This window comes from Brassica rapa, chromosome A06 (genome assembly GCF_000309985.2).
Source record: "Brassica rapa cultivar Chiifu-401-42 chromosome A06, CAAS_Brap_v3.01, whole genome shotgun sequence".
In the NCBI taxonomy this organism is placed as follows: Eukaryota; Viridiplantae; Streptophyta; class Magnoliopsida; order Brassicales; family Brassicaceae; genus Brassica; species Brassica rapa.
The window spans coordinates 22,788,682-22,810,260 of NC_024800.2; the positions used below are offsets into that span (position 1 = coordinate 22,788,682).

General features: G+C 37.6%; 7 protein-coding genes across 8 annotated transcripts in view; 5 read left to right on the top strand and 2 right to left on the bottom strand.

Annotated features, from left to right (window-relative positions):
* Positions 1-21,579, bottom strand: part of LOC103874503 — a 524,448-nt gene that overhangs the window by 271,664 nt on the left and 231,205 nt on the right. The window lies entirely within an intron of this gene.
* On the top strand, positions 458-3,042 carry LOC103874465 (transmembrane protein 184A). The gene is made up of 7 exons (XM_009152893.3): positions 458-891; positions 979-1,136; positions 1,216-1,289; positions 1,369-1,518; positions 1,698-1,983; positions 2,064-2,297; positions 2,375-3,042. Exons 2-7 carry the CDS (start codon positions 981-983, stop codon positions 2,729-2,731), a joined length of 1,257 nt encoding a protein of 418 aa, XP_009151141.1. The 5' UTR covers positions 458-891; positions 979-980; the 3' UTR covers positions 2,732-3,042.
* LOC103874466 lies at positions 3,271-5,793 on the top strand. The gene has a single exon (XM_033273869.1). The coding sequence runs from the start codon at positions 4,038-4,040 to the stop codon at positions 4,341-4,343; it is 306 nt and encodes a 101-aa protein (XP_033129760.1). The 5' UTR covers positions 3,271-4,037; the 3' UTR covers positions 4,344-5,793.
* LOC103874467 lies at positions 11,500-14,113 on the top strand. Its single transcript, XM_009152895.3, has 3 exons — positions 11,500-11,705; positions 11,797-12,045; positions 13,380-14,113. Exons 1-3 carry the CDS (start codon positions 11,625-11,627, stop codon positions 13,899-13,901), a joined length of 852 nt encoding a protein of 283 aa, XP_009151143.1. The 5' UTR covers positions 11,500-11,624; the 3' UTR covers positions 13,902-14,113.
* Positions 14,307-16,174, top strand: LOC103874468. The gene is made up of 2 exons (XM_018652583.2): positions 14,307-14,920; positions 14,958-16,174. The coding sequence occupies exon 1, from the start codon at positions 14,539-14,541 to the stop codon at positions 14,911-14,913; it is 375 nt and encodes a 124-aa protein (XP_018508099.1). The 5' UTR covers positions 14,307-14,538; the 3' UTR covers positions 14,914-14,920; positions 14,958-16,174.
* On the bottom strand, positions 18,188-18,963 carry LOC103874469 (probable germin-like protein subfamily 2 member 5). Its single transcript, XM_033273838.1, has one exon. It carries the CDS (start codon positions 18,913-18,915, stop codon positions 18,361-18,363), a length of 555 nt encoding a protein of 184 aa, XP_033129729.1. The 5' UTR covers positions 18,916-18,963; the 3' UTR covers positions 18,188-18,360.
* On the top strand, positions 20,627-21,521 carry LOC103874471 (heavy metal-associated isoprenylated plant protein 43-like). Of its 2 annotated transcripts, XM_009152901.3 has the most exons (4): positions 20,627-20,688; positions 20,809-20,862; positions 20,942-21,017; positions 21,108-21,521. In XM_009152901.3, exons 2-4 carry the CDS (start codon positions 20,851-20,853, stop codon positions 21,407-21,409), a joined length of 390 nt encoding a protein of 129 aa, XP_009151149.1. In that variant the 5' UTR covers positions 20,627-20,688; positions 20,809-20,850; the 3' UTR covers positions 21,410-21,521. The 2 variants fall into 2 exon arrangements, with proteins under 2 accessions (XP_009151149.1, XP_009151148.1); XM_009152900.3 differs by having other exon boundaries at positions 20,662-20,862.

Here is a 21,579-nt window from a genome sequence, read left to right on the forward strand (position 1 = left end):
TAATTTTGATATGATTTCAAAAGTTTTTAGGTCCAATGATTAATTATCAAAAGGTCCATAAAAATCCGATTTTTTTTGTCACTTAAAGTGTCTATAGGTGATCAAAAGAAATCGAACCCATAACAAAAATTCCAGCTGAAATTTTTTTACCACTAGACTAAAACCACTTGATTCTAAAAGAATGATTTAGTGGTAAAGATCTTGAAGCAACGGCATAGAATGTTTTTAGCTTTAAAATAATTCTCTAATTTCCAAGCTTGAGGCTTTGCCTTTGCCGACAAATCATGTTGTATTTTATAATTGTTAAGTACATTATTATTGAACCGTCTATTGGTATCATTGGATAGCTAGACTTGTGTGATTGAATATTGATGAAAAATAGATCACTCTAATTAAAAAAATTATAGAAAGCGAAAATAATTTGACCCAAAAAAAAAAAGCGAAATAATTAAGGGGTTGAAGTTCACAGGCTGGATTGGATGGACGTTGAATGGATTGCTTCATCTAAAAATCTTCAGAGACTATAATTAAGAAAAAAAATTTATCTTTAATCTTTCTTTTGGACTTTGCTTTGCTGTGAAACCCATCTCCCAAAGTTTGCTCCTTTCGCAGGGAAGGAGGAAGAGGAAGAAGAAGAAAGAAGAAGGAAGGCTTATCAAAACCCTCATCTCAAAATCCACGATAAATCTTCTCTTTACCGCAAATTAGGGTTCTTTGCTCCGTTACTACGGTTACATTGCTCTCCTCTTCCTTCCTTTCTTCCTTCCCGATTACGAATCGTGTCTCTCAGTTCTGGGTTTGCCTCATTTCCCCATCTCCGATTCATATTTGCTGTAAAGGTTCCAACTTTGAATTGGGCTCGTGTTTAGGGTTCTTGTTCTGCTTTCAAAGGTTTCAACTTTTTCTCCCTTTTTGTTGTATTTGTTTGATTACAGAGTTTGTTCATTTTGTTGATTCTTTTTGTTCATTTGTTTGCAGGAATGGCGGATTTGATACCGTTTTATCTCAACATCGTGGCGTTTCTATGCACTGTTGGAGCCATTGCGTTGGCGATATTTCACATCTACAGGCACCTTCTCAATTACACGGAGCCTACTTATCAGAGATACATCGTTCGCATCATCTTCATGGTCCCGGTTAGTCTTCTCACCCATCTCTATTACCTCTTGACCTTGTTTTAGTTCTTGATTGTTTTCTTCTTCTCCTCCCTCCCAGGTTTATGCCTTCATGTCATTCTTGTCTCTTGTGCTACCTACAAGCTCCATCTATTTTGATTCCATACGAGAAGTGTGAGTGTTCCTAAGTTTCTCATCCTTTGAACCTTGAGTGTATTACTGACTCTAATGGCTAACTATTGGTGTGTTTCAGTTATGAGGCATGGGTCATTTACAACTTCCTATCACTGTGTTTGGCGTGGGTTGGAGGTCCAGGAGCAGTCGTGCTTAGTTTAAGCGGTCGCTCTCTAAAACCATCGTGGTGTCTCATGACTTGTTGCTTTCCACCATTAACATTGGATGGGTAAGTAGTTAAGTTCTTTCTACTCATCAAGATTAGGCAGTGGTTACATAGTCACGTTAATAGCCATTATGAGTGTTTTCATTAAAGACAGCCATTAGCTTACACAAACATTGAACAGTCTGTTTGGATGTCTCTGTCTCATGCTGTTTTCTTATGCGCCATGGTCTTTTTCTATGCAGGCGTTTTATTAGACGATGCAAGCAAGGCTGTCTGCAATTTGTAATCCTAAAGCCTATCCTAGTGGCTGTCACACTTGTGCTTTATGCAAAAGGGAAGTACAAGGATGGAAACTTCAACCCTGATCAAGCATATCTCTACCTTACCATCATCTACACCATATCCTACACAGTTGCTTTGTACGCACTTGTGCTATTCTACATGGCGTGTAGAGATCTGCTTCAGCCATTCAATCCAGTCCCAAAGTTTGTGATCATTAAGTCTGTTGTCTTTCTAACCTATTGGCAGGTAAAAATTTGCGTTCTAACTTTGTAGTATTAGACATCAACTCTTGAATTTTGTGTTATATGACTCTCTTCCTTTGACAGGGTGTTCTCGTCTTTCTTGCTGCAAAGTCTGGATTCATACAGACCGCAGAGGAAGCGGCTCACTTTCAAAATTTCATAATATGCGTCGAGATGCTTATTGCTGCAGCATGCCACTTCTATGCTTTTCCATACAAGGAGTATGCTGGTGCCAATGTTGGTGGAGCCGGCAGCTTCTCAGGGAGCCTATCACACGCTGTGAAGCTAAATGACTTCTACCATGACACTGTCCACCAGGTAAGTACCTGATCTTGTTTGTAAATGATTACGTTTTCATTTTGTTGCTTTCTGATGATGATTGGTTGTTATTACAGTTTGCTCCGACTTATCACGATTATGTACTCTATAACCATACTGATGGTGGAGACGAGGGGACAAAGAAGTACCGGTCGAGAACTTTTGTGCCAACTGGGCAAGAGATGGAGGCAATGAGAAAGAACCAAACTGTGTATGCAAACAAGATAGATGGTGTTTCGGTCTCGAGTAGTCTATCTTCTTCAGTGGGGAGCTCACCGAAAAGCTCTAGCGTAACATCTGATCCTGCTGCGAAATCTTCGTTGCTTGTTGATGGCTTGGATTCTCTTGATACAATGTACGATATGTCGCTCATTGACATTGATATATCTAATTTCCCCAGCAATGTCCCCTCAGCAAGTGAAAGTGGGGCCTAGATAGGAGCGCAGAAAGAAGAAGATGTAGAAAGCAAATCAGATGGAATCTTCTGAGGTGTGTTCTTAGTTGGAAGATGTTAGTAGGGAACTTAGAGGAAAGCTTGTAAACACGTTTGCCTTGAGCTCTTGTAGCTTTATGTGATGAGTCTTCTACTAAGCATGTTTCTTGTTCTTGCCTGCTGTGTAGATATACTAGGGCGTGAAACTTGTCTTTAATTGCTTCTCAAGCTTGTGTATTGTTTCGCAGCTGAGTAACATGCTTCAAATATACATGTAAACTAGAATGAGTTTGGAGAATCTTTAAAAGTCTACATGTTGTGTGTTCTTGGCATCTTAAATTTTAGAGCATGGTAATAAACAACAAAGTCCTTGACACTCTTTGAGGAACTTGTGTACGTAACTTACACTTGTGAACATTATTGCATAAGAGATGCTTGTTCTTAGGATGGTTGGTATTTGACAAAAACCAAGCATAGTAAATGCATTGGAGTTTAGGCATATCCTTTCTATAATTCCCGATGTCACACCTTCACACACCTAACTTACACTTGACTACTATGCTCCACCGAACATAAACTATTTCATATGCTTGTGTGACCACAAAAAGTTAAAAGGACTATATCAAAATAAGTAGTATTTGTATTGTAGAAATTTTTTTATGAGCACATCTTTTTATATTGTCACTCTTTTTATAAAAAAGTTATCTATACTAACAAAAAGGGTGCATTCTCTTAAATTCTTTGAACTATTGTCTTGGATGATACATATTATTTTCACGTTTTCCACTGCTAGAAAATGTCTTCTGATTCAGTGAATGTGTATCTTTTAAGCTATAGTACTAATCAGTTTTATTGTTTTCGATAAAGTGACCTCATAAACGGAGTAATTTCGATTGATAACCCACTAAACAAGTACTACATTCATTCATTCACTGCTTTTATTTTGATGTTAGTTAATACTTAGTGGAATGTTGTTGGTCAACGGGGGAAACGTTAAATTAAAGTCTCACCAGACTTTTGGATGGATTAACGAGGACAAAAGACTTAGGCAAGGTAAACACATACGTTTGCGCCAATAAGAACACAGTGCGTAACACATGATTAAAGCAAAATACTACTACTATAGTATTTAAGAGAGAAGAAGACACTAACGCACGCTTTTATAACCAAAAAGCTTCAACATAACGCGACTGCGTTTGCGTTCAATAAACCCTTTACTTTAAGGGCTCCGTTTCCAAACTTGGAAGGAAACATAAAAGATCCCTAAAAAGAAAATAAAAACACCCGTTCCTCAGCCTCCACTGAATATGAGTGAGAAGCTCGTTTTCAGAAGCGGCGGCGGCGGCGGCGACCGTTACTGCCATGGAGAGTATTTGGAGAAGAGACAGCTGTTTCTCAGGAGCTACCAGTTCTCCAGGAAACAGAGCTTCAGGGAGAAGGTTACTAGATCTGTTAGGAGAATGAAGAGGTTTGTGTGGACACAGCTGAGATCCACGAGGAAGTTGAAACGCGTTTTCTGGTCTCGACTCAGATCGGCGTTTTTCTACCGCCGCAGACGCTTTTTCCGCCTCCTTCATTTGCACCAAGACGAGCCTTCTTACAACTGCTTCTAAAAAGGTTTTAGAGAGATTTGGGAAACGCTTGAGTCGGTGTGTTTGTTCCTATCTTTGATTATGTTTTTTTTGCTTTTGCTCAAGTGAATCATTGTATAATCTCCGTTAATCAGATGATTAGTAAGCTTAATTGAAGTTTTAGATTTTATCATTATTTTCTTTAATTAAATTTGGTTTCTGGAATGGGAAAAATCAACATAAGGTTTATCGGTTGAGTGTGTACGGAGAAAATCATGCAAGAAACGTGAACTCGGCGTTGAATCACAACTCATTTTAAGACACGAAGTCAGAGAGTGGTTCCTCTTTGCGTGTCCCTTGGTCAACAAGTTCACAGCTACGTTTTCCTTCTAATGGGCCTCAGTCTTAAGCAAAATAAGCCGACTTTGGGCCCATAACATATAGCGACAATGTAACAGGGTCTCTTTCACATGTGGCCAAAACCCAAAATGTTGAATCTCTTTTTCAAACATCTCATGACAAAATGCTAGTATCTAGTAAACTTTGTTGCAGTAAACTTTTTTTTTGGAACATTTTTTTGGTAAAATGTTAAATATTATTACTAGATTTTCAATTTAAAACGGAGTTACTAGGAGAGATGCGAAAAATAATCTAAACAAAGAATTTAAACTGTGACAAATACTAACATGAAAGAACGAGAGAGCAAGGCAAAGAACTGGATACCAACGAAGCAGTGAAGGGCCTACTCTTCAGAACATTTTCTTGAACCATATACACAAATAACTATAAGAAATAAATATAGGAGACTTTTGTCTTTCTCGTTTGATCCTCTCTTCTATTCATGTGTTCCAAATGATTAGTTAGTGGCTTATCTTCTCCTTTATCTATTATTTAAGATATAAAACTTACTAAGATTTAATCATTGCACATGGCTCTCTATTTTCTTATTCACTATGACACCAATTCTTAATATTTTTTTCTCTGTTTTCTTTTGGTATGTGACAGCCATAGATAGACACATAGGTCAAATACATGGCAGCTGCATGCAGTCTCTCTCTGACTTGTATGGTTAAACAAGAACTGAACAAAACTCAGAAGATTTGGGGATTTGTAGTTTTTAATAAATACAAAGAAAGAATATAGCCATGTGCTTTCAGAATCTTTCCCTCACTCTCTTTATCATTAAATGGATCCCCTTATTTTCTCTCATCAGTCATCATCAAACTGATCCTTGTTTGTTTCTCTTTTGATTCACTTGTCATTTAAGTGTTTTCTTAGTTTTAGAGCTACTTTCCGACCACTTCATCAACAAAATCTTTGAAAACATATTTTCCTTGTTTTGTATCTTCAAGACAAAACAATAATTAGCTCAAGATGTTGCGGATTCTTGGTAAGTACCGGTCAAGATCATCGTGCCAGTACCAAAAGCTAAGTCATCATCACGAGAAGGTCACGACAAAACATAACTTGGGGAAGAAGCTTGAGGGTAGGTCAAAAGGGTTTAGACTAAACCGACCAAGGAGGCTGGTTCTTAAGGCACTGGTTTTACCAAGAAGGATCTTGAGCATTTACGCGCGCATCACAGATAAAATGAACAGAGAAGGTTTCTATCCCAATCTCATTGTCTCTTCTCACTGGGGCTTCCCTATTGTATTAGAGAAGAAGCGCATATAGAAAAAGAGAGATAAAAAACAGAGAAATGAAACTGTAACCAAATGCTACTTATGATGTTTATATGTTTGTGTCTGTTGCCTAATAATGAAACACGACTTTACATTACTCATGCTTGGTCCACAAGCTACACATACCCCCCCCCCCCCCCTATACACAGACATTATATTTGATACATTTTACACAAATATTTATTAGTAAGCTAAGTGTGTATCAAACTGATCTTTGTACTGAGTTTATGTATATCCTCCCTTTTTGAATATATATTTTTGAAAGTTTCACACTCAGTAGAGCTTTAGTCTCTTTAAGACATGCGAATGCGCCATGTTAACTGCAATGGCCAGTGAAACTCGAACTCGAGTTCCAAGTACATATTAGAGTGTTGGTTAATATTGGTTAAATGTTGTACACGGTTTACTTTGATTCCGGTTCAGTAGCTGTTATATAAAGCTCTGTAACGACTCTGTAACGACTTAACGAGAATAACAAACTCTTTTCATCTCTCATGTTTTCTCTCCTAATATGGTATCAGAGCGTTGAATCTACGTTCAACATCACGATCCGTGTTTCCGATCTATTGTTTTCCGGCGTCTTTTGATCGGAGAATCTTCCGATCATCCCACCGTCCTCTGTTTCTTCGATCGTTCCGTCGAAGATTCTTGTGGTGACGATGGTGACTCTCCGACGATCAACGCGACGTGCAGCTCGTCCCTCAACGGCGCGTCAGTCAGTTCCGACGACCACCGCCACTTCGCCAGTTCAGGCAAATGGAATCCCGATTCCACCTATTCCGGTACAAACATCGGCGAATCCAACGGCTCCAACCTTCCCGGTTCCAAATCCATCTCACGACTTCGGTGGAATTCAATACTCTCCATATTTTCTCACAAATGGTGATAATCCGGGAACTTCTCTCATATCTGAGGTACTTGATGGATCTAACTATAACACTTGGAGTATTGCGATGAACATTGCTCTTGATGCGAAGAACAAGATTACGTTTGTTGATGGATCTTTGGCTAGACCTCTTGAATCTGATCCACACTTTCGAATCTGGTCTCGCTGCAATAGCATGGTTAAATCTTGGATCTTGAACTCAGTGACGAAACAGATCTATGGGAGCATTCTCAGGTTTAATGATGCATCTGAGATATAGAAGGATCTGTTAACTCGTTTCCACATCACTAATCTACCAAGATCATACCAGTTGACACAGCAAATCTGGTCTCTCCAGCAAGGATCATTGGATCTATCCACATACTATACAAAACTCAAGACGATGTGGGATGATCTTGATGGAGCAGATTGCGTCAAAACGTGTCAAAACTGCAACTGCTGCAGATCGATGACTACTAAATCAGAACACACCAAGGTGATAAAGTTTCTGGCTGGTCTCAATGATTCTTACTCCAATGCTCGCAGTCAGATCATCATGAAGAAGACAGTACCTGACTTATCTGAAGTGTATAATCTTTTGGATCAAGATTTCAGTCAGCGGAGCATAAATCCAATATCAAATGCGAGTGCTTTTCATGTGGATGGGTCTGACAGTGTTGCCTCTATCAATGCTGCTTACACTCCTCGCCCTCAACGTCCTATCTGCTCTCATTGTGGCTACAATGGTCATACTATTGACAAGTGCTACAAGATCCATGGCTACCCACCAGGATTCAAACACAAGAAGCCACAATCAGACAAAGGAGGTTATGTGGAGAAGCAAAGCAAACCAGTGGTTGCACAAGTTGCGGTTAATGATCAGACTGTGACTGCTGAGTCTACTACCACGATGTCAAAGGATCAAATTCAAGGGTTGATTGCTTACTTCAACTCGCAGCTGAAGAATGACCAAACAATAATGGCATCAACGTCTGGTGGTTCTATCACTCCATTACATGGTATGACTCTCTCGTCCTCTACTATTGGTTTTATTGGAATGTTGAGAGCCACAGGTAATGTTTTATCTTCTCGATCTTGGATCATCGACAGTGGCGCAACTCATCATGTTTCACATGATAAGAGTTTGTTTGTCAGTCTCACCGCTTCTATGGATCGATCTGTATCTCTTCCCACAGGAACAGACATTAAAATTGCAGGGATTGGCCAAATCCGTCTTAATGATTATCTGATCTTGAACAATGTGTTATATATACCTGACTTCCGGTTGAACCTTCTCAGCATCAGTCAGTTAACACATGATTTGGGATGTCGAGTTTCATTTGATGAAGATTCTTGTATGATACAGGACACTACCAAGGGATTGATGATTGGTCAGGGTGAAAGGATTTCAAACCTTTATGTTCTGGAAGGAGAGAGTCTCAATGCTTCTGGAACTGTTCCGGCTAAGTCTTCAATAAATATTGTGGTCGATACTTCGTTATGGCACAATAGACTAGGCCATCCTTCGGTTGATAAAGTGCATTCTATCACTGATGTACTTGGATATTCTCAGAGAAATAATGGAAAATTTCACTGTCCTATTTGTCCTCTTGCCAAGCAAAAGCATTTACCATATATGTCTCCTAACAATATGTGCTCTAATGCTTTTGACTTGTTGCACATTGATATATGGGGACCCTTTTCTGTTCCAACAGCTGAAGGATACAAGTACTTCTTGACCATTGTTGATGATCACACGCGAGTGACATGGCTATATCTTTTGAGGACAAAATCAGAAGTTCTCACTGTCTTTCCAGAGTTCTTAACAATGATCGAGAACCAGTACAATGCTCACGTCAAAGGAGTTCGTTCAGATAATGCACCAGAGCTGAGCTTTACTGCTTTATACAAGAGCAAGGGCATCAAAGCATATCACTCTTGCCCTGAGACTCCTGAACAGAACTCAGTAGTCGAGAGGAAACATCAACACATATTAAATGTGGCAAGAGCCTTGATGTTTCAAGCGCATATTCCACTCGAGTACTGGAGTGATTGTGTTCTTACAGCAGTGTTTTTGATCAATCGACTACCCTCTCCTCTACTAAAGAACAAGTCTCCTTTCTAGATGCTGACTAATAGCAAACCTGCTTATAAGGATCTTCGTGTGTTTGGATGTCTTGTGTACTGCTCCACATCTACTAAACACAGACACAAGTTTCAACCTCGAGCAAGACCTTGTGTTCTTCTTGGATATCCAGCAGGGTATAAAGGCTACAAGCTTCTGGACTTGGAGAGTAACACGATTCATATATCACGGAATGTCGTTTTTCATGAAGATATATTTCCTTTTCAGGATTCTTCTATGGCATCTCCTGATTTTATGTCTCTGTTTGGTTCTGCTGCAACGAGTAATGAAGAAATCCCTGTAGATATGACTTCCTCACCTACAGTTGTGGAGATTTCTTCAACTACTCCATCTGCTGCAAAGGCTGTTAAGCCAACAAGAGTGTCTAAACAACCAGCTTATCTGCATGATTATTACTGCAATATGACTGAGACAGATATCCCCTATCCTTTGGCTTCTTACCTCTCTCTCAAGAAGCTTTCAAAAGGATACAAATCCTATATCTGTGCGATAGCATTACATCCAGAACCTACTTCATTCACTCAAGCCAAGAAATTTGATGAATGGCTCAAAGCAATGAATGAGGAACTCATTGCCTTGGAGAATACTCAGACATGGGAGATTTGTTCTCTTCCTCCGGGTAAACATGCTATTGGATGCAAGTGGGTTTATAAAGTCAAGCTTAACGCTGATGGAACTCTGGAACGTTACAAAGCGAGATTAGTGGCTAAAGGTTACACACAACAAGAGGGTATCGATTTTGTGGATACATTCTCACCTGTTGCGAAGATGACAACCGTCAAAACTCTGTTATCTGTCGCAGCAGCTAAGAATTGGAGCTTAACACAACTAGACATATCTAATGCCTTCTTGAATGAAGAATTGCATGAAGAGATTTACATGCATCTTCCGCCGGGATATACTGCGAAAGAGGGAACCATTCTGCCTGAAAATGCTGTCTGCAAGCTTAAGAAGTCATTATATGGCTTGAAGCAGGCATCAAGACAATGGTTTTTGAAGTTCAGTACCACTTTGTTGGCTCTTGGGTTTCAACAATCTCACAGCGATCATACCTTGTTCATTCGCCGTGACGATGCTAAGTATCTTGCTGTTTTAGTTTACGTTGATGACATCATCATCGCCTCAAACAATGATGACGATGTTGTTCAACTCAAAACAGACATGAAGTCTTTCTTCAAGCTCAGAGATCTCGGTCCCTTACGGTATTTTTTGGGATTGGAGATTGCTCGTTCCTCTTCTGGTATCTTTGTTTCTCAAAGAAAGTATACTTTGGAGCTTCTTGAAGATTCAGGACTCTTGGCTTGCAAGCCTTGTTCAATTCCTATGGATCCTTGTGTTAAACTGCGTGTGGATAGTCCTGATGATCTTCTTGAGGAACCTTTAATCTTCAGAAGACTCGTTGGCAAGATGATGTATCTCACAATCACTAGACCTGACATTACATTTGCTGTGAACAAGCTTTGTCAGTTTGCCTCTGCTCCACGTAAATCACATTATCAGACTGCTTTGCGAGTTCTACATTATCTCAAAGGAACAGTTGGCATGGGAGTTTTCTACTCTTCTACCTGTGATTTCGTTCTAAAAGCGTTCACGGATGCCGATTGGGGTTCTTGTTTGGATTCACGACGTTCAACTTCAGGTTACTGTATGTTTCTTGGTAACTCTTTGATATCATGGAAGTCCAAGAAACAAGACACAGTCTCTCATTCTTCAGCAGAGTCTGAGTACAGAGCTATGGGGTGTGCAGTTCGTGAGATTCAATGGTTAGTCAATCTTTTGACAGACTTTCAAGTGTTTCAGAGTCAACCGGTTGCGTTCTTTTGTGATTCCACTGCAGCAATTCACATTGCAAACAATGCAGTGTTTCATGAAAGAACTAAACATCTAGAGTTTGATTGTCACAAAGTTCGGGAGCTGATACTGAAAGGTTTAATCAAGACACTTCATGTAAGGACAGACAATCAACTAGCTGATTTTTCACTAAACCTCTCCAACCTGGTCATTTCCACTCTATCATTGGCAAGATGGCTTTGAATTCAGTCTTCTCGCCATCTTGAGGGGGGCTATTAGAGTGTTGATTAATATTGGTTAAATGTTGTACACGGTTTACTTTGATTCCGGTTCAGTAGCTGTTATATAAAGCTCTGTAACGACTCTGTAACGACTTAACGAGAATAACAAACTCTTTTCATCTCTCATGTTTTCTCTCCTAATAGTACACTATAAAGCATTTGTCTGGGATTAGTTGTTGATTCAACAATACACGAGATAGACTAGTAAACCCACTAAAACATACTATTATTTAATATAATTGCTGGAGATTAAGCGTGACAGATAAAGCATCAATTAAGGGAGAGCAAAAAGGCAAGAAAAGAGATAACATGAAAAAGGAGATGACCACTTTACAGAACATAAAAGACTTTACAAAACAGAATGTGATGATAACTCGTTTTTTTAAATATGTACTATAGTGAGAAGAACACATTTAAACATGGAAGCTTGTCTGTAAAGTAACACTTTGAGAGAACCAAAAAGTATCATTATAAAGCTGTAAAAGGGTTGGTGAAAGACATTCTTGTAGAGAAGCTGATGTGACAAGAAGAAACTATTTTTCAGAAGGAGAAGGTTATATGAGGAGTTTGGTGTGTAAGAAGATGTGGTGGGTTGTACATGGAAGCACCAACAAGAGGAACTTACACCGCGATTGTGAGGTACATGTTGCAAGAACCTGAGGTTCAGATTCATATATTTTCAATGGTTAGACACGGAAATTTCTAAAGAAAAAGTGTTGTAACTTAACAGAACAAGAGTATATGTGACTTGGGGAAAGACTTGGATGAGATACTAAAGGGGAGGCTAGAGACGATAGAGGAGGAACCAGAAGCAGAAGAGCGAGAGCGGTTAGGAGAATCGCAGAAGCCAATGTTGGTTAAGGCTAAGATGAAAGTGGAGAAGTGCAAGACAATAGTAAAAGCTAAAATGAAAAGTGGGAAAGTGTTTTACATGTTGTGTATTATTGGTTTAGCCTCTAGACGAGGTTTTAATGATCTTGTTCTTCACTAAAACCTTCTCAACTCCTAATTTTCTTCTTCAGATTCTTGTAATTTTGTTCTTTACTTGACTGTGGATGTATATATAGGTGAGTGTGTATTTTTATCTGCTATACTTGTTGTGTAATGCAGTTTTATGTTTGTCTATGTTTTGTTTCTTTATTTCTCTGGTAGAGTATTCTTTTATGTAGCTCAATACATAGTATTTGGTGCAACTCAAGCTGAGGATTTAATTTGTTGGCTTATTCCTATAAGAGCTTATATATATGTAAAAGATACAACTGTAACTAGTTGTAACCTAGTCTATACTATTATTTGCGAAGTAAATTTTTGGAATCGAGCTCTCACGTTAAAAGTTAGAGCGGTTAATATCTATAATACCCTTAATGAATTTTATATATAATTAATTATATAACCAAAAACGAATTTTTATTAATAATATTAACTTTTTTAAAAATAAGATAAGTCTTATATATTGTGTTGTTATCTTAAAACATATTTTTCAATTATAAAATTTAAAAATAAACTATAAAACAATTATAATAAATTCAGTGGTTAAAGTCAATGTTATCTTTAATAAATTTTAATTAAACATATATATTTAATTAGATTTTTGTCATATATATATATATATATGTTTGATTTAATTTTTTTGAAAACATAAATAATAAGTTATTATGATGGTTTTTGATTTAATAAAAAATAAAGTAATAAATATTTGTTAAACGATTAAGCCCGCATATGCGGGCAAGACACCTAGTAACTAGTATTAACCTATAGTACTGCTCTGTATTCTACATATTATATTAACCTAGTAGTCAGAGCCCACCCGATCTACGAAATCCAACTTGATCTTAACCGATTAGATCTAAAGTTGGTCCGTAGATTCTTGTCCATATAATTTCAAATTAATTGTCAGAAAACTATTATCTCGAGGAAACGTATTAGAAACAATGTTTCATATCAAAAGTTTGAAAAAATCTTAACAATAAAAAAATTAGTTAATTTAGTTATCACCAATTGATTTTAAGTTCTAAATCCATCTAATTTAATATCGATCATGATCACCATGAGTGTTCTTTTCACACATACTAAATGAGATAGAAAGTTGAAGTCACGAATCAACCATGCATCAACTACCACGGGGCTTATACCGGTTTAGTATAACTTCCAAAACTCATGAACTTCTGAGTTTCTCACATAGTATATAAGTTCGTTTTTTAAGTCTTATAATTGATGTGAATGATGATTCTATTATCAGCTAGTACGAGATCTCTTTGCCTAATTATAGCTCCCTTTCTTTTCCTTTTTCTAACGGTTCTTGCCTCCACCGAGCCACCTCCGACTCCCATATTGAGACATGACAACCAAAGCAGCGACCTAGTCTCTGCCATTGCGGACATGATAAGGGAATCTTATAACGGTTTTGGCACCCTAGTCCTTCTCCATGTCCTCAACGATACAAATTTCTACAACAACCAAGAGATTACTTTCTTGATGCCTAGCGACGACCATCTTTCTCAAGCAGACATGAGCCAAGAGAGTCTAGAGACGTTTATCTTAAGACATACGATCCCTGCGTGGCTTATGATCAACCACTTGCTTCGTTTCCCAAACAAAACGCTTGTCCCTTGTAGCATCCCTGATAAAATGTTCGTTATCACAAAATCTGGTAGGTCGGGGGGACTATATGTGAACAATGCGAGGATCGTTTCTCCTAATATTTGTCGGAATTCTCGCGTAGCTTGCCACGGAGTCAGCAACGTTATTACATTCACCGAAGACTCCTTGTCAAAGACAATATTATCACCTGTGTTATCATCAGTCCGTAAAAGAATCACTTCGTCTAGGCACTGAAGCTCTCTCTATCTTTAATTACCACACAAAATTTGTAGGGTTTGAGTATCTTCTAAAGTTATTAAAAAAAGTTGTAGATTTCTCAAAGTCATATACAGTTGCAAATTTATATTTCCACTTTCCTAAATCATTCAACCAACCAGTATATTAAATGATTTCTCTAAAATCATTAATTAATTTCCCTAAGTAGTTGAAACAAAACTGTCTAGCTACTTGTTGTTTTCTCAAAACATTTTCACACTTTCACATAACACGATGATTTCATATGACTAAATAGAATACTATTAATAAATAGTAGAATACTATATATATATCTTATATATGAATCAGATGGATAGAGATAAGGTAAAACAATAAAATTATTTTATTTACCTCGATAAATAGTACAGCCCATAACCGAAAAGAGAAAAATAAGAAAAACAGAATCTAATTACTTAATTAGTAAATTAAAAAAGTAGTTAAGCACGAGATTAGTGGTTAGAAACAGAGAAGGTTTTTTGATTGAAGAAAAAAAGAAACCTAAAAGTGTGAAGCCGTGGAGGAGACAAGAGGAGCATTAAAAACAAAACAAAATCAAACTCCTTTCCCTTCCTCAACCACCAAACCGATCTCTACGTTCCAAAACGGCGTCTGGTTAATGCCTGGAAGCCGCGGGGAGATAACGGTGGGTGAACATAACGGAGTCGATAACGATCACAATAGGAAGAAGGAGGATGGTATTGAGAGCGAGAATCAATTAGTAATGCCTTCAATTTCGAAACCCAGGAAGCGATTTATAGACAAATTCAGAAAGAGACCCAAATCACCAAAGCGATCATCTTCAAGGTCTGGGTCGCGTAAAGGAGGATGCTTTTCTTTGAGGAGACGTCGGAGGAGAACAGAGGAAGGGGAGGAGGAGGAGGATTCTTCTACAGTTTCTGATCCTAACGACGAATGCTTCACTCATGAGATGATGCGTGTTATGTTGGAGACTAATGATTTCTGCTCTAATGAGTGTAATCCGCATCGGTGATTTTGTGTAAGTTTTGTTCTTTTGGGGGGGCAAAGGGCAAGGCAAAGGGGGAATGATTCTTGTTATAGATTTTTTTTAATTGCTTTTTTTTTGCTCAATCAATCTGTATAGAACTTTCTTCGTCTGGTTTAAATCCATCAATGCCTATTGAGTGTTTTGTTTCTTCTAATGGTTTACACCAGTGACGATGATGATCATCATTTAGCAGTATGGTAAGCAATTGTGTATGGAATCTGATTCGTATAGTAGTGTGTGATTGATTGATACGGTTAGGTTACAGTTTTCGTTGGATTGAGTTATCTTTAGCTTTGTAGGAGATTAAAGGTCAATGGATAAATTTTGATATGTCCATATATAGTGATGTGCCACCAAATGGTAAGATATCATTCAAGAGAGACAGGTGGCTCTATTTGAAGAAGTTCAGGTGCTCACGCCTTGGCTTATAATAGCCCAATGTAGCAAAAATATAGCTGATGCCTGTTCTGACTTACAGATGTCTCAGCAGATTGTTATAGGGCATGGCATGGTAACTTTGGTTGAGATTCGTTCTGGTTTAGTGAATCGAAGAAAGAAGAGTAGGTTTTTTGACATGTTAAGTTGTTATCATATCAGCAATTTGCGCAATGGATGTGTCCAAAGAAGAATGAGCATTGCATTTTTAGGTGATTTTGCTGTATGAGTACGGTTAGCTAGTAAGTAGTCCCCATTTTAAGGTTTATTGGAGCAGGCTTTGTGTGTTTGCTTTGATCTGTTTACTATGACACACTAAGTTCAACGACTAGAGATTGATGCTTCTTTGTTGGATACATACCCTTAATATAGTTGGTGATGCTGCTAAGAACAGCACTTTTCTGCTCATATACTTACCTACAAATCTACAATGCTAGTAGACAGATGACCTGAGCATACTTTTGGATGGTACAGCAGATCCTAATCACAAACACCTTTTTTTTTTGGTCAAATGAAGACTTTAATCTACTTATCAATGCAAATCCAAGTTTGGATAATTAAGTAAAGGTGGATTCTTTTATGGACTGTAGTGGGTAAAAAAGGGGGAAAAACTTGTGGTCTCTAAAAAAAGTTTTTCATCCAAAAGTAGCTAACAAAAAAACAAAAAATATGAAAGAGAATGTATAAAAATTTAGAATGGTTTATTGTTTGAGAAACTATGAATATAAATTGAGAGATTAGCTTTACATTTGTCACATTTTCAGAAAAAAAAATGTAACTGTAATTCAGTTACTTCAAATTATTAACAAAAAAAAACTTATTTTGAAAAACTTATGGTTAATGATGTTTTAAGAGTAACTTCATTGGCAAGTGTCTCAAATAGATCTCTTTCCTAATTTTCTTAATTTTTCTATAATTTATAGTTTTAAAATATTAATAAAGTAATCATAAAAAAAAACTTAAATTGGAAAAAACTTACAGGTTGATGATGCTTAAGAGTAACTTCATGAGCAAGTTTCTCAAATAGGGAAACTTAGCTAATTAAAAACTCTAAGAGCACGCCTTGGCTTAAAATAGCTTTCCCAGCTGACACGGTCATCGTTTCTCTCTCCCTCTCATCCTCTCCGGTGACTATCGACTCCTCCTCCTCCTCCTCCTCCACCGCAGCTACCGTCCCTACTCTCGTCTTCTCCAACGGATATTTTTACTTACCGATATGATTACTTCTTCCTCCTCTCTCTCTATGAAACTAAAACCCTTTTTGTCTTCGAGTTAGGCGAAAACTGAGTGGGACATCCGTTCTTCTTCGCTACGTTGGCCGCTCAGCGACCTCGCTTCCTGGTTTCTACGGCAGCGATGCTTTTGAGTCTTCTCAGATTGATGAGTGGGTAGATTACGCTACTGTATTCTCCTCTGGTTCTGAGTTTGAGAATGCTTGCACTCGCGTCGACACGACCTTGAGAGTAGTGCTAACTTTCTCGTTGGCCATTCTCTGTCCATTGCAGACGTTGCTATCTGGTCAGCTCTTGCTGGTAAATGAATACTCACTATCTTGCTACGATGAACCTGTTGTTGCTTACTAAAGGTTTAAAAACTCTTTGTTATTATATAAGATCCGGCCTTAGATGGGAATGTTTGAGGAAATTCAAAAAGTATCAGAATTTGGTTAGATGGTTCAACTCGATGTCGCGTGATTACGCTGAGCCTCTCAACAAAGTGGCAACATATACTACAATTGTGAAAGAGTGCTCATCAGGGAAGCCTGTTGTTGTTGCTGCTGCTGCACCACCAAGGTCCAAGGATCAAGAACGAGCTTTGAAACTGTTAGATTCGGGTTTATTATGGGCTTCCAACTTAAAACCAATTGGTAATTAGTGGATTGGCCCTAACCCTTTATATATTACTTAATGTCCCATTGATTTTCCAATGTGGGATACATATCCCTTAATACCCCTCCTCGAGATGATGGCTCTTATCGGCCAGAAATCTCGGAACTTTAAGACAGTTATACTCGGTCGAGCGAGTCAATTACGACCTATATATACCCGGTCGGGTAGGGTTAATATTAATTAGGGGTTTAACTTATTAGGATCTGGGCTCTGATACCATGTTAGAATCGGGTTTATTATGGGCTTCCAACTTAAAACCAATTGGTAATTAGTGGATTGGCCCTAACCCTTTATATATTACTTAATGTCCCATTGATTTTCCAATATGGGATACATATCCCTTAATGAAACCAGTTAGAAAGGTCCGGTTTGTATTGGATGATGATGATGAGGATTTAGGAGATATACGTTAAAGATACATGATGTACGTAGTGTTAGGATATATCTAGCTGGCTGAGAAGGTTGTGTATATAGTCTTATATTTATTTTATTTTTATTTGTTCGTCAAAATAAATATATAGTCTTATATATAACATGAATAAGACTCGCGACATTCAATTATTTACAGTTTGCTCCAGAGCCAAGTGGTTATCTTCACATGGGACACGCTGAGGCTAAAGTGCTGAACAAGTATTTCAATGGAGCGGTGAACACGTATTTTGCCGAGCGATGTGATACGTTCCAGAGGATTTATCTAAGTAGGAAGAACAGAGCATATGAAGAGCAAGGAAAGCTTTTGCGGCAAGAAACAACATGATTCAAAGGGATAGCAGAGACTCTGAGGGGAACAGAGTCTTTGCACATGACTTGATAACTGTCCTATAAATAAGAAGGATGCTTCTTTCTAGTTTCCTTGTGCTGAATATTTTGAGTCTATGAGATCATTCCTTGTTTAGCATCATCTTCTACTTATCTTTTTTTTTCTTAATCTTTGAGTTTCTGTAAACGTTGAGATTTCAGTAAGATCAGAGAGAGTTCTTTACTTATTATCTGGTGTTCTTAATCTCCAAGGGTCTGTGAAGACTAATGAATTGGTCAAGTTCATATAAAAAGATTTTTATTACAATACATTATCACCACAAAAAAAAAGAAAAAAAAAATAGTTTTTTCATTTCTTGGGTTGGTATCTGGACTTGATCCTCTTAACTTGTTTTGGTTTGAACTGGAATGACTTAACAAGAATGTCTTCAGGAAGAGCTCCAAAGAGAGAGGACACTAGTGACTGTGTTCCAGGCAACTGGCTATCAAAAGCTGCTATTACAGAGGCAGGGGCCGACTTAGCAATGTTCTTCTGAAAATGGAGAAGTCCTTTGGGGAAAACGAAAACATCTCCTTTGTTGATGTACTTGGCCACGAGTTTTCCAGCGGTTGTTACGAAGCCGACGTAGAGCTGACCCTCTAGGACAAAGATGATCTCGGAAGCACGTGGGTGAATGTGCGGTGGGTTAAGGCCGTTTGGTGCGTAGTCAATGCGTGACATGGAGAGACCGAGAGTGTTGAGTCCTGGTAACTTCTCCACGGTGGCTCCGGTTACAACGGCCCCGGTGCTTGTGTTTGAGGCAGCTGCGGCGGTGGCTAAGCCTTGAAAGTAAAAGTGTTCGGGTGTTACTTGTGTCGAGTCCTTGCATGTGTATCCGTTGACCTTGACCGCTTCATTTGTCATAAAGTCAGAAATAAAAATGTTAAAACCTTAAAATTATAATCTCTCTCTCTTTTTTTTTTTAAGGAAGCTCTTACCAAATCAAAAAGATTTTTAAAAATTAAATATGTAATAATTTTGAAAATAAAATTATATTGTTGGAAAAGAATGTTTGAAGATTCAATCCTATGTTTTCACACCTACTTTATGCTTCAATTATTGAATTCGTTATGTCTCAAATGTAACAACTTACGAACTAACTTCTTAAGATACACATATATACTATATTGTGTTTCAAAAAGAAGAACACACATATAACTATATTGATTTCAAAAACGTTGAGAAAAACTAATTTCTAATAATAAACAAATGTGTCATTTGAAGTGAATCCAGATAAAATTTTAGGAAGCTCTTGAAGATGTGCTATGACAACTAACCATGCATCAACTTTAAAGATCTCATCCTCTATTAATTCCTATGTAACTTCTTATGAAAATCACAGCTAAGTTAGATGGTCGGAAAATCAAATGGTGGCCCGAAAGATTCAATGAATGTGATGGAAATTTCCAAATTATTCAAGATGGGCTACAGCCTTAATGATATAAATTCAAGTTAGGTAGGATTTTTTTTAATAATATGTTGTGGAAAATGAAACACTAAAAGAATGGCTCGTTTTATATTCTAACGATCAATAAAGAAATATATTGAAACGTAATTATCACGAGATTTTCGAAACATAAAACTGATTAGAACACAATCTATTGTTTGAAGTATGTATATACCATTGGACAAATCAGCAACACAGACATCTTGAAGCATGTTGGACTCTGAAGCTACGGCCACGGCTGAGACCAACATGGTAACAATAACAACGAGACTGGTCGCAATAGACGCCATTATGTTTTTTTCTTCTGAAAAAGAGTTAATTTGTTCTTGATGAATTTTATAAATTAAAGAATAAATTAACGAAGAGACTAGCTTTCAAACTGCGTCTTCTTATAAAATATTAAGAGGGTTTTAAGGTTTATTATTAGGCAAATTGTGAAAGGTGGGGTTAGGACTTAATATAGACAAGATTAGGTTTTAGGGTTTAATTGTTAGTTAATACTTAGGGCGGTTGTGATTAACAGGGTTTATTTATTGGATAATGGAGACATCTAATCTGACATCTATTAGGTTATGTAGTTAGGACCGTACGAGGAAACTCACCTAAAATAACTTATCTTCCTGAGTTCCTGGTAACTATGAAGGTTTCCTAATCACCAAACTCAAATGATTACTTGCATAAAAAGAAATAAAAAAGGTAACTTGAAGTTGGCTGTTTATTTCGTTTCTTAACAAAACTGATCGTTCTACCTTAATAATCAAACCGGGGAGATCAACTGAATCACGGTCCGGTTTTCAGAAGATTCATATATGTCCGGACCATGTCGAACCGGATTCTTGAGAAAGGCCGACAGATACTGGCTGGTAAAATGTCATTGTCAAGTGCACAAAATTATAATATGTCCATGATTAGTACTATATAAAATAAAGGGTCAACTGCGAATTGATAAGACTTTGGGGCTAAAATCTTTCTAGAATGTTAAATATCAACCAAGTAACTGCTACCAAGAAAAACTACAATTAAAAAAATGTACATATATTAATATCTATAGCACACACACGTAACGCATACGTACAGAGAGATACGTATATAGCTACAGTGAGTTAAAGATTGGGATTAAAAGACTTAGTCGAAGTCAAGTCGCTCTTCAAACTGTTACAAAGACGATTCTTATATTAAAAAGGAAGATGGTGAGAAATGAGACAAATTAGAGACAAAACTCTAACTGCTTCTGCTTCTGCTTCATCCATCTCTCTCTCTCTCTCTCTCTTTATATGTTTCTAACTTTTCTCTTCTCTATTCATTTCTAGATTCCATAATAATACATATTCTTCCCAATAAAAATCTCAACCATGGTGGTTAAGGTAAGAACATGCTCATACTACTGATATGAAAAGATATTTATATTTTTTTTCTTCTCAATGACACAACGGTTTTGAGCAGAAAGTTGAGATGAAAGTGGACATCAACTGTGGGAAATGCAAAAATGCAATCATGCAAGCTGTTGCAGAGATAGAAGGTATCCTTTTTTATTATTATAAAAAACATGTTACCAAATCCGCAGATATATAAGGTTTGTTGAAAAGCTAAAAGATAAATTTGAATGCAGGTGTGAATCAGGTTGTACTGGATGAAGAGAAGAGCTTGCTTACGGTGGTTGGCACGATGGATCCAATCTGCGTTGCAGAAAAGCTAAGGAAGATCAAACAAAAACCAGTAGTAGTCAACATTGGACCACCAAAACCTCCAGAGGCCAAAACAGAACCGAAGCCAGTGTGTTGTAAGCCTTGCCCTCCGTATTGCCCTCCAACGTATTGCCCTCCTCCGTATTGCCCTCCATATTACAGTAACAACTGTGACATGGTAACGGTTAGTACCTATAGTAACGGAAGCGGCTGCACCATTGTTTGAATCCTCCTCTTTCCATCTCTTTAGCCTTCATGTAAAAATCCTTCAGTTTGTAGCCAAAACAGAACTTTATGTTATCATGTTTCATATATCTTTATGATGAATCTTTGTTATATTGGAACCTATCCATCTTTCTGACCCAACTCTTAATATCATTAGATAAGATCATAAGC

Bases quoted from the DNA above. Each gene is read 5' to 3' on its own strand.
- LOC103874465 (XM_009152893.3), top strand. From the start codon at position 981: ATGGCGGATTTGATACCGTTTTATCTCAACATCGTGGCGTTTCTATGC. The intron at 1,290-1,368 runs GTGAGTGTTCCT...GGTGTGTTTCAG, and splicing joins TTTGATTCCATACGAGAAGT to TTATGAGGCATGGGTCATTT. The intron at 2,298-2,374 runs GTAAGTACCTGA...TTGTTATTACAG, and splicing joins ACCATGACACTGTCCACCAG to TTTGCTCCGACTTATCACGA.
- LOC103874466 (XM_033273869.1), top strand. From the start codon at position 4,038: ATGAGTGAGAAGCTCGTTTTCAGAAGCGGCGGCGGCGGCGGCGACCGT.
- LOC103874467 (XM_009152895.3), top strand. From the start codon at position 11,625: ATGAGGAGTTTGGTGTGTAAGAAGATGTGGTGGGTTGTACATGGAAGC. The intron at 11,706-11,796 runs GTACATGTTGCA...GTAACTTAACAG, and splicing joins ACTTACACCGCGATTGTGAG to AACAAGAGTATATGTGACTT. The intron at 12,046-13,379 runs GTTCTTCACTAA...GCCTCCACCGAG, and splicing joins GACGAGGTTTTAATGATCTT to CCACCTCCGACTCCCATATT.
- LOC103874468 (XM_018652583.2), top strand. From the start codon at position 14,539: ATGCCTGGAAGCCGCGGGGAGATAACGGTGGGTGAACATAACGGAGTC.
- LOC103874469 (XM_033273838.1), bottom strand. From the start codon at position 18,915: ATGACAAATGAAGCGGTCAAGGTCAACGGATACACATGCAAGGACTCG.
- LOC103874471 (XM_009152901.3), top strand. The intron at 21,018-21,107 runs GTATCCTTTTTT...ATTTGAATGCAG, and splicing joins AGCTGTTGCAGAGATAGAAG to GTGTGAATCAGGTTGTACTG.